Source organism: Vipera berus (assembly GCF_964194415.1).
Source record: "Vipera berus genome assembly, chromosome: 4".
Taxonomy (NCBI): Eukaryota; Metazoa; Chordata; class Lepidosauria; order Squamata; family Viperidae; genus Vipera; species Vipera berus.
The window spans coordinates 26410942-26427122 of NC_138206.1; the positions used below are offsets into that span (position 1 = coordinate 26410942).

Consider the following 16181-nt stretch of genomic DNA (forward strand, 5'->3'; position numbering starts at 1 on the left):
ACCTATACAATTACCACATGGTGGATTTTTGCAGCTCTAATTCTGTGTTATTAATAATGAATAAAATTGCAATTTTCTCAGGTTGCTCGGGGCAATGGGGAATTAGTTCAATGAATATTTCAGTGCATTATTTTAATCATAACTCCACAGATTTCAAGTGGCCAGTGTTTTATACTTTTACTCTTCTAAAGGATTCTAGTAATTAGAGTGAAAAATATTTGCTCTTAAGTCCACTCTATGATTTACAGTTCTTTTTAAAAACACTAAAAAAAGCAAGAGGTGTCATTAATACTTGTAATTTGATACTGCATTTGTTAATGGACTTCCTCTGATTAATGGCTTTTTTTGGTGGGCAAAATATTCTGAGACGAGGCAGAATCCATGAATATTTAAATGAAAGGAAAGAAGTTATTGAATATTTTTATTTTAAGAAGTCATATATTTGTTGTAGTTTGTTTGTAATCACTGAAATAAACATGTTCTTTATAGAGCTTTTTCCTAAACAATGGTACAGACAGAATTTACCTGTAGATGCTGATTACTTTTTTTTTTAATTCCTTAGCCAACTGCATGATTTTTGGCGCTTAGATTACTGGGAAGATGATCTTCGCCGGCGGAGACGGTTTGTTCGCAATGCTTTTGGCTCCACCCATTCTGATGCATTGCTGAAAGCTGCTGGAGAATACGGTCAGTATCACTGTAACATTCTTTTTTTTATTGAAAAGTTTTACAGTACATTTTATTTATAACAAAACAAAACCCCTCCCAACCCCCTCCCCTCTTCCCAACCCTCCCCAACACCTCCCTCCCTCCCCCTCCCCCCTCCCCGACTTCCCAGAGCTAAATACAAGGTATAAAAGTAGAAACAATCATAATCTACCATATGCAAAGAACAATAAACTATTAAATCTATCGCACTTTAACTTATAAAATGACTACAAGCAATATAAATATCACATCAATACTTATTCAAATGCTAAATGAAACTTTTTAGTCCCATATTTATTCTGGATGTAATCAATCCATTTTTTCCACTCCACAATATATCTCTGTTGCGAATGGTCTTTCAAATACACTGAGATCTTTGCCATTTCCGCCAGGTTGGAAACTTTTAAAGTCCATTCTTCTATAGTCGGCAGTTCTTCCTTCTTCCAATATTGCCCTACTAAAAGTCTTGCTGCCGTAATTAAATTCAACATCAACTTAGTGTCCACAACAGTAGTGTCAGTAATAATGCCCAGTAAAAACAATTGCGGACAAAACTTTATCCTTTTCTTAAATATCTTCTGCATATTCCACCAAATTTTAATCCAAAATGCTTTAACCTTCTTACAGGTCCACCATATATGAAAATACGTTGCATCTTCACCACCACACCTCCAACATTTAGGCTGGCAGTTCGGATACATACTTGCTAATTTTTTAGGATCTAAATGCCACCTATAAAACATTTTATAAAAGTTCTCTCTTAAATTTTGAGCTTGCGTAAATTTTACATTTCTCACCCAAATCTTTTCCCAAGTATCCATTGTAATGACTTCTTGAAAATTCTGAGCCCACTTTATCATACAATCTTTAACAAGTTCTGTCTCTGAATCAATTTCTATCAGTGCAAGATATATCCGTTTGATATGTGCTTGACCTTGATTTCTAATTTGCTTTACCAAATTTTCATCAGTCATTGAAAAACCAATTTTCTGATCTTCTTTCCACCTGGCTTGTAATTGCCCATACTGAAACCAAGTTTGAACAATCTTTTCTTCTCGTAAGAAATTATACGGCTTCAAATGCCATACATTCCTTTCCAAACTTAAAATTTCCTTATATGTAGTCACATCATGTTTAAATCCAACACTTATATTTTCTATTGCGTGTTTCGGTATTGCCCATAAAGGTATCTTATAATTTAGCTTATGTCTATACTTTTTCCAAACTCGCAACAGAGCATGTCTTAAAATATGCACCTTGAACACATTATCCACCTTCTTATCATACAATAGGTATGCATGCCAACCGAATAGCAAATCATGACCTTCAAGATTTAATAATCTCACTTGTGTTAGATTAATCCAATCACTTATCGCTGACAAAGCAGCAGCTTCATAATATAGTTTAAAATTAGGCATTTTAAGACCACCTCTCTCATGCGTATCCTGCATAATCTTAAATTTAACTCGTGGCCTTTTCCCTGCCCAAACAAATTTATTAATACCCTTTTGCCATTCCTCCAAGTTTGAATCCTTTTTAAGAATAGGTATCATTTGAAATAAAAATAGAAATTTCGGCAAAACATTCATTTTCACTGTAACATTCTTACTGTCCAAAATGTAGTTAGAATTGTTATTAGGCTCCGTTGGAGTGAAATCTGTCCATTTTTATTATAGTGTTTTCTATTTTGTACATTTAGCATGTTATTTGTCTTGTATAGCTAAATACATTTGCAACATAGTTAACAGTAATTTTCAAGCTTGTCCAGTTTATATTTTATTTAAATACAAACAGGACTGGGGACATTAGAATAATATATACACATAAATGAAAAACTAAAAATACACTAATAATCCAGTTAGTTTTAGAAAAAATATGGTTCATTGAATCCAAAGAAAGGTAGGTTTTTTTTGACAAGGTTAATATAAAAGGACTTTCACATTTCTTAGTTTTATAAGTCTCTTTTATTTTAGAGAATACAGAGAGAAGCCCATTTTTGGAAGCAAAAAATGAGAATAAGATAACCTTTCTGAAAAGTTTTCTGCACTTAAAAGTGTTTCTTATTGTATGATTATAGAGACTTATTGCACTGCTTAAAGCTGGCAGTGTGTATGGAGTATTATATGTATATATAAATTCCATTGTCAGAGTGAGCTAATAAATTTACAAATAGCAAATCACCTCCTATTAGAGATATAATAAACCAAATTTAAATGAAAGAATTTACAATCTCATTGAATTAATTGGGAATGTAAACCATTCCAGAAATTTAATTCCACAGTACTAGCCTCTGTAGTTTGGTTGAATTATGTAAGTTTAGTAATTAATAATTTTATATACACTCTCTTGATCTCCAATTAATATGATTTAACTTTATAAAAATGACTAAAAGTTGGAAACTATGGAGAAAAGAGAAATGTAATAGAACAAAAATATGAAAAAAGAATGAAGAAACTATTTTGTAACTATATGCCTAATAATAGAAATCCTGTTTTATGTGCCACATTTTAATTCTTATCTCTTAAGCCCTATCAACAATTTTTATTTTGCTTTTAATGAAAACGATTGCTAGTGAGCTATGTCAGACTGAATTTCATGGGACTCATATTTGAGTAGCATATAAGATTGCACAATTATAATGCTTGGAAGCTGTCACATTCAATGCCTTTCTCTGCCCTCTGTAGTATGGTTCATGTTGCATTCAGATCCCTTTGTTTCAACTAACTCTTTTCTGAAAATATAATTGAAACAGTATAAGTACTGCTTCAGACTTGTTTAGATTAGTAAAATACTTTAAAGGTTTTATATAGCATATTCTTAGATTTTGTGATGTTGCTTGTCTAGAATGCCATGTATTAGGTCAGATTGTTCTGTGTTCTTCGATAAATACATCAACTGGCAGCAGCTTTCCATACTTCCATTCAGGAATTTTTGATGATATTAGAATATGAACCTTATAGCATTTGAGTTGCAGAGCTTTACTTCTCACAATTCTTGATATGTCTTCAACCAAGGAGTCTGAAAGCAAAACTATATTACAGGCCATCCTGAGACACAACCGCTTTTTTATTTTACTTTATTTCATGTCATTGTTATTTCTCTAATTTATGTTGAAGAACAAGAGGGAATAGATGCCATGGGGAAAAAATAGGACATTTTTTTAAAAAGTAATTTCTGATTAGTTTGAAGTACAGTATTGGTATAGACAAGATATGTACATCCTGCTGTTCTTAGCCTCTCTTCCCTTGACCCTTGTAGCAATGACTTTAATAGGGATTGCTACATGGGAGAGACTTTAACTTCCCTCCTCTGGTGAACTACACTCTGTGTCTTCTCTGGTGTGTGTGTATAATATACATATGTATATGCCTCCTTGTATGAATAGCCAAGTCTGACCCATCATGCCATGACAATTAAAAAAGGCTCCCTTAATACAAATTGATGTCATATGCTGTGTCTGTGTTACCACAATCAGTCTTGCTTATTTGTAGTCTGAAACTAACAGAGGGCAAGAACAGCAAGCCACATTTATGAAATGAGAGAACTGTTTGTTATTGTGCTTAAAAGGAGGGTTTTTTTTAAAGATTGTGATCTAGCTTAATCATAAGAATGTCATACAGATTAGTTGATGTTTCTCCTCCTGCATTTATTTCCCATGATACCATGTACCTGGAGAAATATAGATAGTGTCATTACTGTTTATATTACAGGTCACAGTGGAAAGATGTTATCTTTTGCAATTTTAAAGTACTTTTTTTTTCCTAAACCTTTCAGTATCAAAATTAAGAACAGTCTTCCAGAAGAATTTAAAACAGCTTTCACTGAGATTAAGACCAGAGAATTTTTACCTTGATTGGAGGGAGGGGGTGTAGTTTGGAGGCTTGTACTTATGGATTTTAGTATTAAAACTTTTACTTGACCCAACTGTATGAGAAAACATCCTTAACACTGATGTTATTTTTATACCTCCTGGTGATACTAATGAGTTGAATAATTTATGAGGTTGTCATGTAAAAAGGATTTGGTGCAGTTTGATGTATTTTCAACCTCTGGTGCTGGAATGTGATTAATAAAGAGCTGGAGGCACAGCATTTTTTTTCCCGTGGGGGCTTAACTTTCATTAGGGATTTTTCATCAGTTTTATTTTGATCATTTTATATCTCTTTTTTAATACCAGAATCACAGATAAGAAGTACTATGGAGAAAACCATTCATTTTTTGTTATGTAAAAAGTTCCAAGTTACATAAGGTAATTCACTGTCCACAAATATCTTCATAGTAGAAACAAAAAAAAAAGAATTATATGGATGAGGGGTTTTTTATTTTATTTTGAAAATGATAGCGTAAATACTGCTTTACATTTCTATATAGAATAGACTGACAGTCATCACTGTGAGTGTGGAGGGAATTGTGATTAAATATCACAGCCAAGAAATGTTTAGTCAGAGCCTAAGTCAGCAAGCTCATCTGGGACTGTGATCAAAGGCGTCAGCTTAAATAGGTCTGATCAGGCATTGCAGACAAGGGCAGGCAGCCTCAGCTGAGCAAAAAATCACAGAGCAAAGATGACAAAATTAATCAGTCAATTCTTTGGCAATAAATAACAAGATATGCTGAGGTCTGCAGATGAGAGAATTTCTAGGTTCTGTGGAGATGCATCTACTTAATGCCTGATTTATCTAAGCTTGCATAGCCATCAAGACATGACCTTGATGAATAAAAGAGCACTCTCTAACTAATCTAGACTTAAATCACTACTGATAGTGAACACATGGTATATAATAGTGTTATGATGCTAACTGAGCAAGGAACACAGGAGTTTTTTGGAAATAACAGTTCTCTCTATGGATTTTATACTTGCTCAAGGGAGAAGTGGCAGACATTACCTAAAGAGGTAAAACATTAAAATTTAGTGAAAATGTTTCAGATAATTTGAGAACCTGAGAACTAAACAGCATTAGGTTTATTCATTTTCATTCATTCAATTAAAATTTCAGTTGTTTGTATGACATTTTGTACAGAAAATATTTTAAAATAGCATTCCACATTAAATTCTCTTTTCACTGTACTGTATTTCATACTACCTTTCTATAGCAGTTTTGTTAATTATACGGTTTTGTTATTGCCACAGGCAGTTTACAAAATCATCCTGATCCATGTAGAGAACTGTTTACATAACTGACCGTGTGATTGCTTGACGAAACTTAACATGAATCTCAAAGCTTGCAAATCCACACTCACAGATTTCTTTAAAACTCGAACCTTTGGAAAGAAAATTTGCAGTGTTGCCTTTTCTATACAAATACATGCTTTTAGAGGTGCTTTATGCATTGGGATAGAGGAATTAGATGGAATGGCTGAATTGAGGTGTAGCTTAGAAACGTAGTTATTCAATACACCAACCCTGATTCTGACTCTGGATATTGATCTTCACATCTCTTTGTAAACTAATGAAGTAAATCATTTTAATTAACTAGGATTGGAGTAAAAAAATGCTCCAAAGATGAAAGTGGAAGGCAGTCCCTCACTGGTCCTTACCACTTTTATCCATGGAGGATGTTGTTCTAGACCAGGGGTAGGCAACCTCGGCTCTTTTATGACTCATGGACTTCAACTCCCAGAATTCCTGAGTCAGCTGACTCAGGAATTCTGGGAGTTGAAGTCCATGAGTCATAAAAGAGCCGAGGTTGCCTACCCCTGTTCTAGACGCTCCTTTTTACCTCACGTTGTCTTCAAAAAGGCTTCCAGGTTTCGTCAGTCTCTTCTATTTTTCAATCTAATAAGGATGATCTTAGAGGAAGCAATGAAAATGAGAAAAGCATGTAAACCTGCTTCACTTAAAAAGCTTTCTAGTTTTTGTTTTTGTTTGCAGGTTTGTTTGGGTTTGAGTTTTGTATTGTATTGGTACCACTAAGTACCAAATTGAAAAGTGATAATTGGGGGGAAATGATGTGGGAGGGTGTAAAAATAATTTCCTCCCTTAGATTTGAATTAATCTGAGTTAACATTTACAGTTAACATTTTCCTTAAAATAAATTTTATCATTATTTTCCAAACAATTTTGTTTGTTGTATTATGTTGTGATTGCATAATCTGCAAATTTATTATAATTGGCTATTACATAGTCAATAATATATTTTGAGTTATTTCAGAAATAATGCTCTCAGTATAAACATTTTTGCCTTTCAAAATAAATCAGATTTCTGTTAAAATTACATTTCAAACTTGTATTTAGAAGAAGGAAGAAAATGCTGTAAAAATTAAATAGTGAAAATACTGCATGGCTTTGAAAGCCAGTACACTCTATTAGCAAAACTGTCAATATAAAAAGTGCATTCCATTTCCACCTCCTCCTCTAATAACCTTTTCTATGTTACTCACAGACAGTTCACATAATCAGAGTATATTGTCAGCTTACTGGAGTTGGGGAAGCATGAAATGAAAATCACTTTAATATTGATCCAATTCTTTCTTGCAAGTGTCCTTGATGTCCTTTTCTACTGAGCAGTAGCTATTTGTTTTATTTAGGGAAATAACTTGGTTATGACTGCCGTTTGCAAAATGTATTTCAGGGCAATTATTATTAAAATAGTTTTTTGCAGTTTATTATTTTCCCATATAATTTTTTTACAATATAGTGGCACGAAATCACAAGTAGTCACCATCTTATTTACCAGTCTATGTTATAAGACAGCACTCTCATAGCTTAAGATACGATGAAATTATGTTTTTGTGTGTGTGTGTGTGTGTGTATACATATAAAATATATATAAAATTTTTATTGATAATTGCAACATGAGGTCTTTATCTGTCCAACCATCGTGGTACTAAATTCCTTATGTAACTAAACAATGAAGAATAAGATAACATCCAACATTTTGGTATCTTTTTTTCACATAACATACACATTAAAAATTGTTTTTAAAATAATTTGAATCGAATATTTATTGTTAAATTCTGGAATGTCACTTATAATATTTATCTTTAGTTTTTAATTTTAAATTATATAACAGGATCTTTTCTTTCTCTTCTTTCTTTCTTTCTTTCTTTCTTTCTTTCTTTCTTTCTTTCTTTTTTTTCTTTCTTTCTTTCTTTCTTTCTTTCTTTCTTTCTTTCTTTCTTTCTTTCTCTTTCTCTTTAAATTCTAATTTTCTCTTATCTTAAATGGCAAATAGATCTCTTCTAGTAAATATAATTTCAGATATTCACCTTGGAGAGTCCTAGCAATACTCTAACTCATTTTCTTTAAAAAATATATTTCAAAATAAATCAACTTTTTTCATGTGATAGGATTTTATAGATGTAGTGTCTCTGCAAAAAAAGTGTTAAATGAACCTGAACATTTTTAGAGGTGATGATGGTTAAGTGATTTGTTATGATTATATTAAATGTTTGGTACTTTATATATCCATAGTATTTCCAAATATATGGAAATAAGTTGAAACTTTTAGAAAAGATTGAACTAAGCACCCAAGATTCCACAGTTCAGCCCTGAGTTAGATATGTTCTTTTCTTTGGTCTCAAGAATATTTTTAAAATGGACAAACATTTATTGGCTATTTCAAAATGGACTAAAGAATTGGAATATCTATAAAGCCATAGCAATGGCCTCAGGTTCTTAAAAATGTTGAAATAGTATCTACAGATTTGAGATCTATTAAACATTGTATTTAGGGTATATTGGACTCCTTAAAGAATGTATTTGATTTGATTTTTTATGCTGGAGGCATAAGAAATTAGAGTGCTTACTAACCCATATGATATGATCATGCAATCTTTTACTATTTTGAGGGATAATGTATTAATGTAAGTTAGTAAATTTATGCAGAAACATTTAAATGTTAAAGATGTTAATATAATGATCAAGTCTTTAGAATGTGACTATTGGAAAGTGTGGTTGCATCAAGAATTGGTAAAGTGGAGTGTCAAAAATTATATTAAGAAATTTTAAAAGTGTTATTATTGCAAATGTCAAGGAATGCTGTCAGTAATGTGTGATCTATCTCTTTAAAAAGCAATTTGCTATTAATCAAAGGATGTAGCAATATGTATTACTATGGCAGAGATTCTTGATATCTTACAATAATAACTTGTATTCCCTATATTGTAATAATGAATCCATTGGTAAACCAATGACTATTGATAAGTATGAAATATAAGATTTTATCCTTTTTTCTACTCCTTTTTAGCTTGTATTTTAATATGAAGTTTTAATTTTTAAAAAAGTTTGTTTTGTTTCAAAAAATAAACAGAAAAAGTGAAGGATAATTTTTTAAAAGAATAAGGCTAGCAATAATATTGATAAATAAGTGATAATCAGTAATAAATTAATGATAATAGTGCAGAGTTAACCAATATCACAATATCACAATCACAATACCATAATTTCATGGAGCATAAGACTATCAAAGATAGTTTATTAGTTGTGATGACTACATAATTACTTCCACTTCAGGAGAGTCATGCCTCTCAATATATCTTACAGGAAAGACAAATGAGAAACTGTCCTTCTTTTGTATGTCTTTTTGACATCAGGTTATATTGGGAACAAAATACTGAATTGCAGATCTAGAATAGGAAATAAATCAAAGTATTTTCCTACTTAGTTTACCACTGTTTTCTTTAACTGATAATTGTACTGTATTGTATTGTATCGTATCACCTTTTACATTTAATGCAGAAGGAAAAGCATCAAGAAGTGAGAAATAATAGTATGCTTTTATGTCCCCATCTAAACAAAACTGTTACATGAAATGTTTTACAGATTTATGCTATATATTTACTCCTTTTCAGAAAGTGTTTTTATTTTCTGCCACTTTACCAAACTGAAATGTAATGCTCTATTTCCTGATCTTCTAATACAGAGATAAAAAAACAGCAACATCTTACATTCTTAGTTAAAAGAAGAATTTTATATAGAGTTATTTAAAATTAAAGGGCATTAGAAACTGTAGGAGTTCAGTCACATTCAATTCAATCTCATATGAACAATTATGATTTCAGGATGGTTTTGAGTAAAGAATAAGGTAAGTATATTAATGTGCACAACAAAAGCATTAAGTAGAATTTAACCATGGCCTTCATAAGCTACTTTAAGTTCTTAGGATAAATACTTGTGAAAAGCAATGGTTTTAATGCTATTGCCTTTATCGCCTTGATGCTTTAATTCTTACTGATCACAGTAATACAATACTGATAAACTGGCAGGAAGGTTTAGAATGGATTTCAGATTACAGCTCAAGAACCATGCAGTTAGGAACCCTAGAATTACAGGTAGAATGAAGCCAAGGAGAACTTAAGATATACTTGAGAATTTGTAAAGAACTTGCTAGTGAAGTGCATCAGACCTGGATCTTACATCCTGATCTACAGTAGTTCTATAAGGTTAGTACCTTCTTCTGGTGTATTCTTAGATCATCTGACTCAGTTAGCAACGTACACTTTGCTTTTTTTTTTGCTAATACCAGAATAATGATGTGTTTGGCAGGAATCAGGCCAGGTTTTTTTTAGTTTATGCCACACCCAGTTGTGAAGAAATCCAAATGCCTTCTTGCCATATTTCTCAGTTTCATCCTGATAGTATGCTGCAGTCACATGATTATATTTTGAATGTCTTTATTTTACACTTACTTTATAATCGTAGAAAATTACAATACTAAATGAATCAAAAAATAATATTGCTTAGAAAAAAATGTATACTTTAACAGGTAGTGAAATAATGGTATTTTTATAAAGACTACTTACGACTACTTCAGAATTTAAGACAGCAAAAGTTGTGCACTGGCTAAGTAGTTTCAGAAAGAAGCAAGAGGAAAGTTTCACCTTACATTTTTATTGTGTAAAATATATATTTTTTACTTGAGCACATTGTTTTATTGTTAATGGGACAAACTTTCAGTATGTTGACACACTTTTAGAAGCCACACAAAGCTGTAAAATATAAGAAGCATTCTTTAAGAAAAGAAATCACCCCATGAAGCTGATTTCCAGATGTTTGGAAACATTAGAATGTCCTGTCAGTACATTTAGGTAACACTAAAATGAGTTAACTTTCCATTCTGCCAGCCCTCTTCAAAGATGAAAGGAAAATCACTGCATAAATTGCCTTATCTATAATTCACTGAAGTAAGCTGTGGAATGAATTCTGAAAGAAGCAGAATTCTCTTTTGGTTAGTATCACAGCTACTAAACTAACTGTACTTTTATTTCCACTTTACCTTTAAAATGAAATTAGTGACTTTAAAGTCAAATAGATGTTAATGAATTATGATGTTGAGTAGTTTGTTTGAACTGAGTTGTGTGTTTGACTTAGATTTGGATGTGAAATTTTGGTTTGTGTGTGTGTGTGTGTTTTTACTTTTCAGTCAACTCATGTCTAAAATCAGCCACATACTGTCTGTGCATTTATTCAAGTAGCCTTGAACTGACTTCTAATAGTTATGGACACAGCAGGTAATCTTTGATGTTTAGCTTGCATACCTAGAACCAGCTGTGATCTGAAGAATCTAAATGAGAATTTACAAGTTTAAATGACATTTGAGAAGAAAATATGGATGTTACCCAAATCAGTGTTGATGTGTCAAATTCTTTTTGAAAAAGTTTGTCTTTTTTCTATTTTATGGTTGTTTTCTCCTTCTTTATGAAATGTATACATAGAAAGGAAAAGAGGAGGGGAAATACAGACAAAGAGAGAGAGAGAGAGGGAGGGAGACAGAGAGAGAGAAAGAAAGAGAGAAAGAAAAGAAAGAGAAAGAAAGAAAAAGAAAGAGAAAGAAAGAGAAAGAAAGAAAGAAAGAGAAAGAAAGAAAGAAAGAAAGAAAGAAAGAAAGAAAGAAAGAAAGAAAGAAAGAAAGAAAGAAAAGAAAGAAAAGAAAGAAAGAAAAAGGTTCTCATTATTTGGTTTCATAAGAGTTTTGGTTTACTACTCAACATACTTTTAAGTCACCTCTAGCCAAGCTTGGTGGCCCATAAATCTAATAAGCTCTACCTACTAATAATACCTTTTATTTCAATGCATCTAATTCAATTTTTATTTTTATTATTGTTATTTTATTTAAAAAAAATAGTGATCTACTATGGATGTAATTTGTCATTCCCCTTTTCCTGAAAGTGGATGATTACATAGGTTCGTGCCTCGTGCATTTCATCAATAGAATTATTTAGTATAATCTTCCTTTTGATCCAAGTGAGTGCCTTTAGTGTCATGGATTCATAAGCCAAGGTATGGAAATATCTAAAAAAAAATCTTCCATGGTCCAACTAAATTTTTCTCAAAACCACCAGGGCTAATTCTGTTAATATAGTTAATACAAGATATGCAGAGGTTTGGAACATACCTTGTGTACCTTATTATTTCTCTATACTATGATTTCCTAATAAATTTAATTTTAATCCATCAATGGTATATTTTCCATCCATTATTTTTCTGTCTTTTACTGTACCTATCATTTAGAATATATACATTTCTGAGAATTTACATTTATGCTGAATTAATACAGTTGTAGTCTGCAGCATAATAAAGATTGACTGATAAAATTTGGCTAGGTCAAAATATGTCCTAAACCTTAATTGTTCATTGCAGTGGTAATGTAGTGTTATATTCCATTATATCTGGTACAAAAACATTAGAAAATCATATATTATTTTAGAAATTGAAAATATTTAAAGAAAGCAAGTAGGGCAAGGGAAAAAGAATACAAGTATCTCTAAAGTTGCATGCAGTTTTCCAGAAGACCAAGAAATGTCTTTGTTGCTACACCCAAAAAATAATAATAATCATTTCTGTATTTCCCCTAAATTCATGTATTTAACAGGAAATTTGAATGTCATCCCCCGAGTTCCTAAAAAAGAATACAGATCAGATTTTAAGGCAGAGTACATTAAAATGAATCTGCATTTGCAATCATTTAAATGTACCAAATTTAGAATGAAAATTTAAGTGATTTTTTTCATTTATCTATGAAAGTTTAAATTCTGAAAATAGAAAAACAGATAAATATTTTATCTAACTCTTTGATTAGCTACTTGGCTTGTGGTCTGAAATAAAAAATAACCAAACTGCCATTAATAATAAAATTCAGAAGTCAGGCCTATATTACAAAATATGTGCTTAAAAATATTTTTGATTAAATATTGAATGTGGAACACAATAACTACAGTCTAAATGTTACATATAAAACAGAAATGTAGATGTGTTTATGCCATGTATTAGAATAAAGTTGTAAAATAATGAAATTATTTTATAAATCTCAAGGCTTGTTAATGTCTTACTTAATGCTGACTACCTTATAACAATTAAGTAACATTGTTTATTATTTGATATATTTTACAACATTTAAATATACATTCAAATTAACATTATTAAAGGAGTGTTTTATTTTAAAGTGTAACAGGAATTTGCAAGAGGTTATCCAATTTGAATATTGAATAGTCAAGATTCTTGATATATTTAAAGACTAAAAATAAATAAAAAATAAGATTAGACAAACCCAATCATTATTCCAAAATGCAATTTGGAGCCAATGTTTAATAAAATAAAAATAAAGGTCCAAAACCTTACAATCATAATCAAAAAAGCTTATTATTAGCAATATTCTTTCATAAAATGTTAATGATAATATACATATGCATATACATATTTATTGATTGATTGATTGCCTCATCACATAGAGATCATCTTTACCAAAACTAATATCAATTTTTAATCTGAATGCTTAATTATAAAAATGCTAAATAGTCACAATGTTGGCCTTTATTATATCATGTTCAGTGTTAGTATTAGCTATGCATAATTCAAAGCAAATGCATTTTTAAACTGATTCTGTGCCCTTCGGCTTTGAAAAAGAAAAATACTGTCTTTCGAGAATACCTCTTTAGAATTATATAACAACTATCTTTAGCAAATCTTCTCAGAACATATTGCATATTACAGGATACAAGGTGATGCAGTGGTTTATAGAAGCTGCTTGTTAATTTCTTGATGAATGTATAGTGAGGCCAGAAATTCAGTATAGCATGTTTTCTGAAGATAGATGATCACAAATAAATTCTGTGCCCAATCAAAGTTTGATTTGTTAGGTGTTAAACCATTTCTTTGTAAGGACAGTGTTTATAAATCTTGTAATGAGCCAGCCCCCTGTGACATTATAGTTCTTTCTGTAATTTTGATAAATGGAATTTTAATTCATAAAGGATACATTGATTGAAGGGCAGCTTTCGGTGTCCTACACTGTCATTTAGATAAATGTTTATTACATTGTGGCAAACTGAATGATAAAGAATGACAAAAAAACCTGCAGTTTCAATCATACTAAAAGAACCCAAGCAATTCTTTAAAAAATGTATTTTTCATATTGTAAAACAAAATTAATTTCAAGAAGATTTATATAAATTATTAAACTGCATATTGAGCAAATTCAACTAAATGACTACTGCATTTCTAGTGCATGTGCATTATCAGGTTGTTATAACAGAGGAACTGCCACTAGTGTGATACTTTCATTTTTATGGTTTTATCTTTTATTCTGAAGTTTACATAATAATAACCAATAATCCTAACACATTTTTGTCTAAAATGTGACATCTGTTTTTTGTAAAGGTTTGAAAACATATTTTGAAGTACAAATTAATTCCATTAATTTTGTCTTTGAAAACATTTAATGGATGTTCAGACTAAACTGAAATGTTGATTGAAAACAATGTTTATTTTATAGGAACGGAAGAAGATGTGGTGAAATCAAAGAAAACCTTTCGAAGTCAAGCTGTAGTCAACCAAAATACTGAAACTGAACTCATGCTAGAAGGGGATGATGATGCTGTCAGTCTGTTGCAAGAAAAGGAGATTGATAATCTTGCAGGTATCAAAAAATTATTGCAACTTTTGGCAAAAAGAAAGTTATGATCTATCTCCTATATTTTGGAAAGATTTTGCTGCCTATAGAATTTGGTATAGTTGCTTTTTAAGATATTGGTTAGTGTAATATATTCTATTGAATCTGGTCACTAATCATTACAGTCATTATACACATACTGCATTAAGCTTTATCAGACAAAAATTATATATATATACAAATACACATATATAAAGATAGACCAGTCTCACCTTTTTTGAATGTTTTGTTCTTTACAAGCTACTATTGCTAGATTTTACAGACCTGTAATTACATGTTTATTATAGGAGGACAATTAATAGTATTAAAAATTGATTTCTTATATTTTATTTAAATACACAATTCTGCAACCATGGTTTTTAACACTTAATTATCCTTTTAATTTAAAAATAGGTTGCTTGCATATGTGTACCCATAATGATATGTGGTAATGACCTTGTAAGATCAGGCAAAGAGATATTGCCTAGGGAAGGGGTCCCCAACCGTTGGTCCATGGACCGGCACCGATCCACAACATGCCAGAAACTGGTCCATGCAAACAAGCAAAGCCCCATCCGCAGGATGCAGGCAGCATGCAATACCACGCCCCCTCCGGTCTGCCAAAAATCCTCTCTCCATGGAACCAGTTCCTGGTGCCCAAAAGATTGGAGGCTACTGGCCTAGGGAACAGAGATATAAGAGGCAGCATAGCCCAGAGCTGCATAATGGACAGAGCAAGAGGCTCAAAAAGAACTCTTCCTAACTTCTCAGATTGCAAAGTAGAAGGCAGCAGAATTATACTTTCAGACTTGCAAGATTGATGTCAGCCTTATTAGGAAGAGCTCATGGCCATATAAGCTAATACTACTTTATTGTAAAGCTACATTAATAGAAGTCTGAAAGTACAATTCTCCTGCTGTCACCATTATAGCCAGTAACTTAGTGAGGGCCCCTTATGAGTCTCTTGCTCTTCTCACACTGAAGCTATGGGCTAAGCTTCCTTTTATCTGCCCATTCTCTGGGTAGTATGTCTTCTCTTGATCTCCCAAGATCATTATTACATATCATTACAGTATCCAAAATGATGTGAGAAACTGAGCTAATTTATCTTTTCATACAGTTCCTTCCCATCTCCCAGGATTTTCCTTCTATATCCATGAGCAATTAAACGGTTGTTTTTATCCTTTTCAACAATCATTGATTTTTTTCTTTCTCACTCACTTAAAAAATAAACAGGATAAGGAAATAGGAAATATGAATATGAGGTCAGGGTCCAGGCTGAAGCACTGATTTTTATGCTCTTCTAATTCTTGCTTGCCCTTTTTCATCTACCAAAATCTCAAGGATGTGAGAACACTTATGTGGGAATATAAAAATGGAATAGAGTGGAACTAGCATTGGGTTGATGACTACATGAAATGGCCAGACTTTATTTAGGGCATTATTTTTATGCAAATATTTCTTAAATGTGCTTTTCTCAAAAGGCAACAGGACTGTTTTTTGCCTTGAGAACAAAACATTTCATTTCTCATCCAAGAAACTTCATCAGTTGTGATAGGGGTGGGGGTGGAATGGAAGGATAGGTACTGACAGTAGAGACTAGAT

At 31.6% G+C, this 16181-nt stretch overlaps 1 protein-coding gene across 3 annotated transcripts in view; it reads left to right on the top strand.

Annotated features, from left to right (window-relative positions):
• Nucleotides 1-16181, top strand: part of NBEA (neurobeachin) — a 397191-nt gene that overhangs the window by 221776 nt on the left and 159234 nt on the right. For all 3 annotated transcript variants that reach the window (XM_081327264.1, XM_081327262.1, XM_081327263.1), the window contains 2 exons: nt 563-687; nt 14421-14564. In XM_081327264.1, the coding sequence (XP_081183390.1) occupies nt 563-687; nt 14421-14564 (269 nt within the window). The remainder of the gene's footprint in view (nt 1-562; nt 688-14420; nt 14565-16181) is intronic.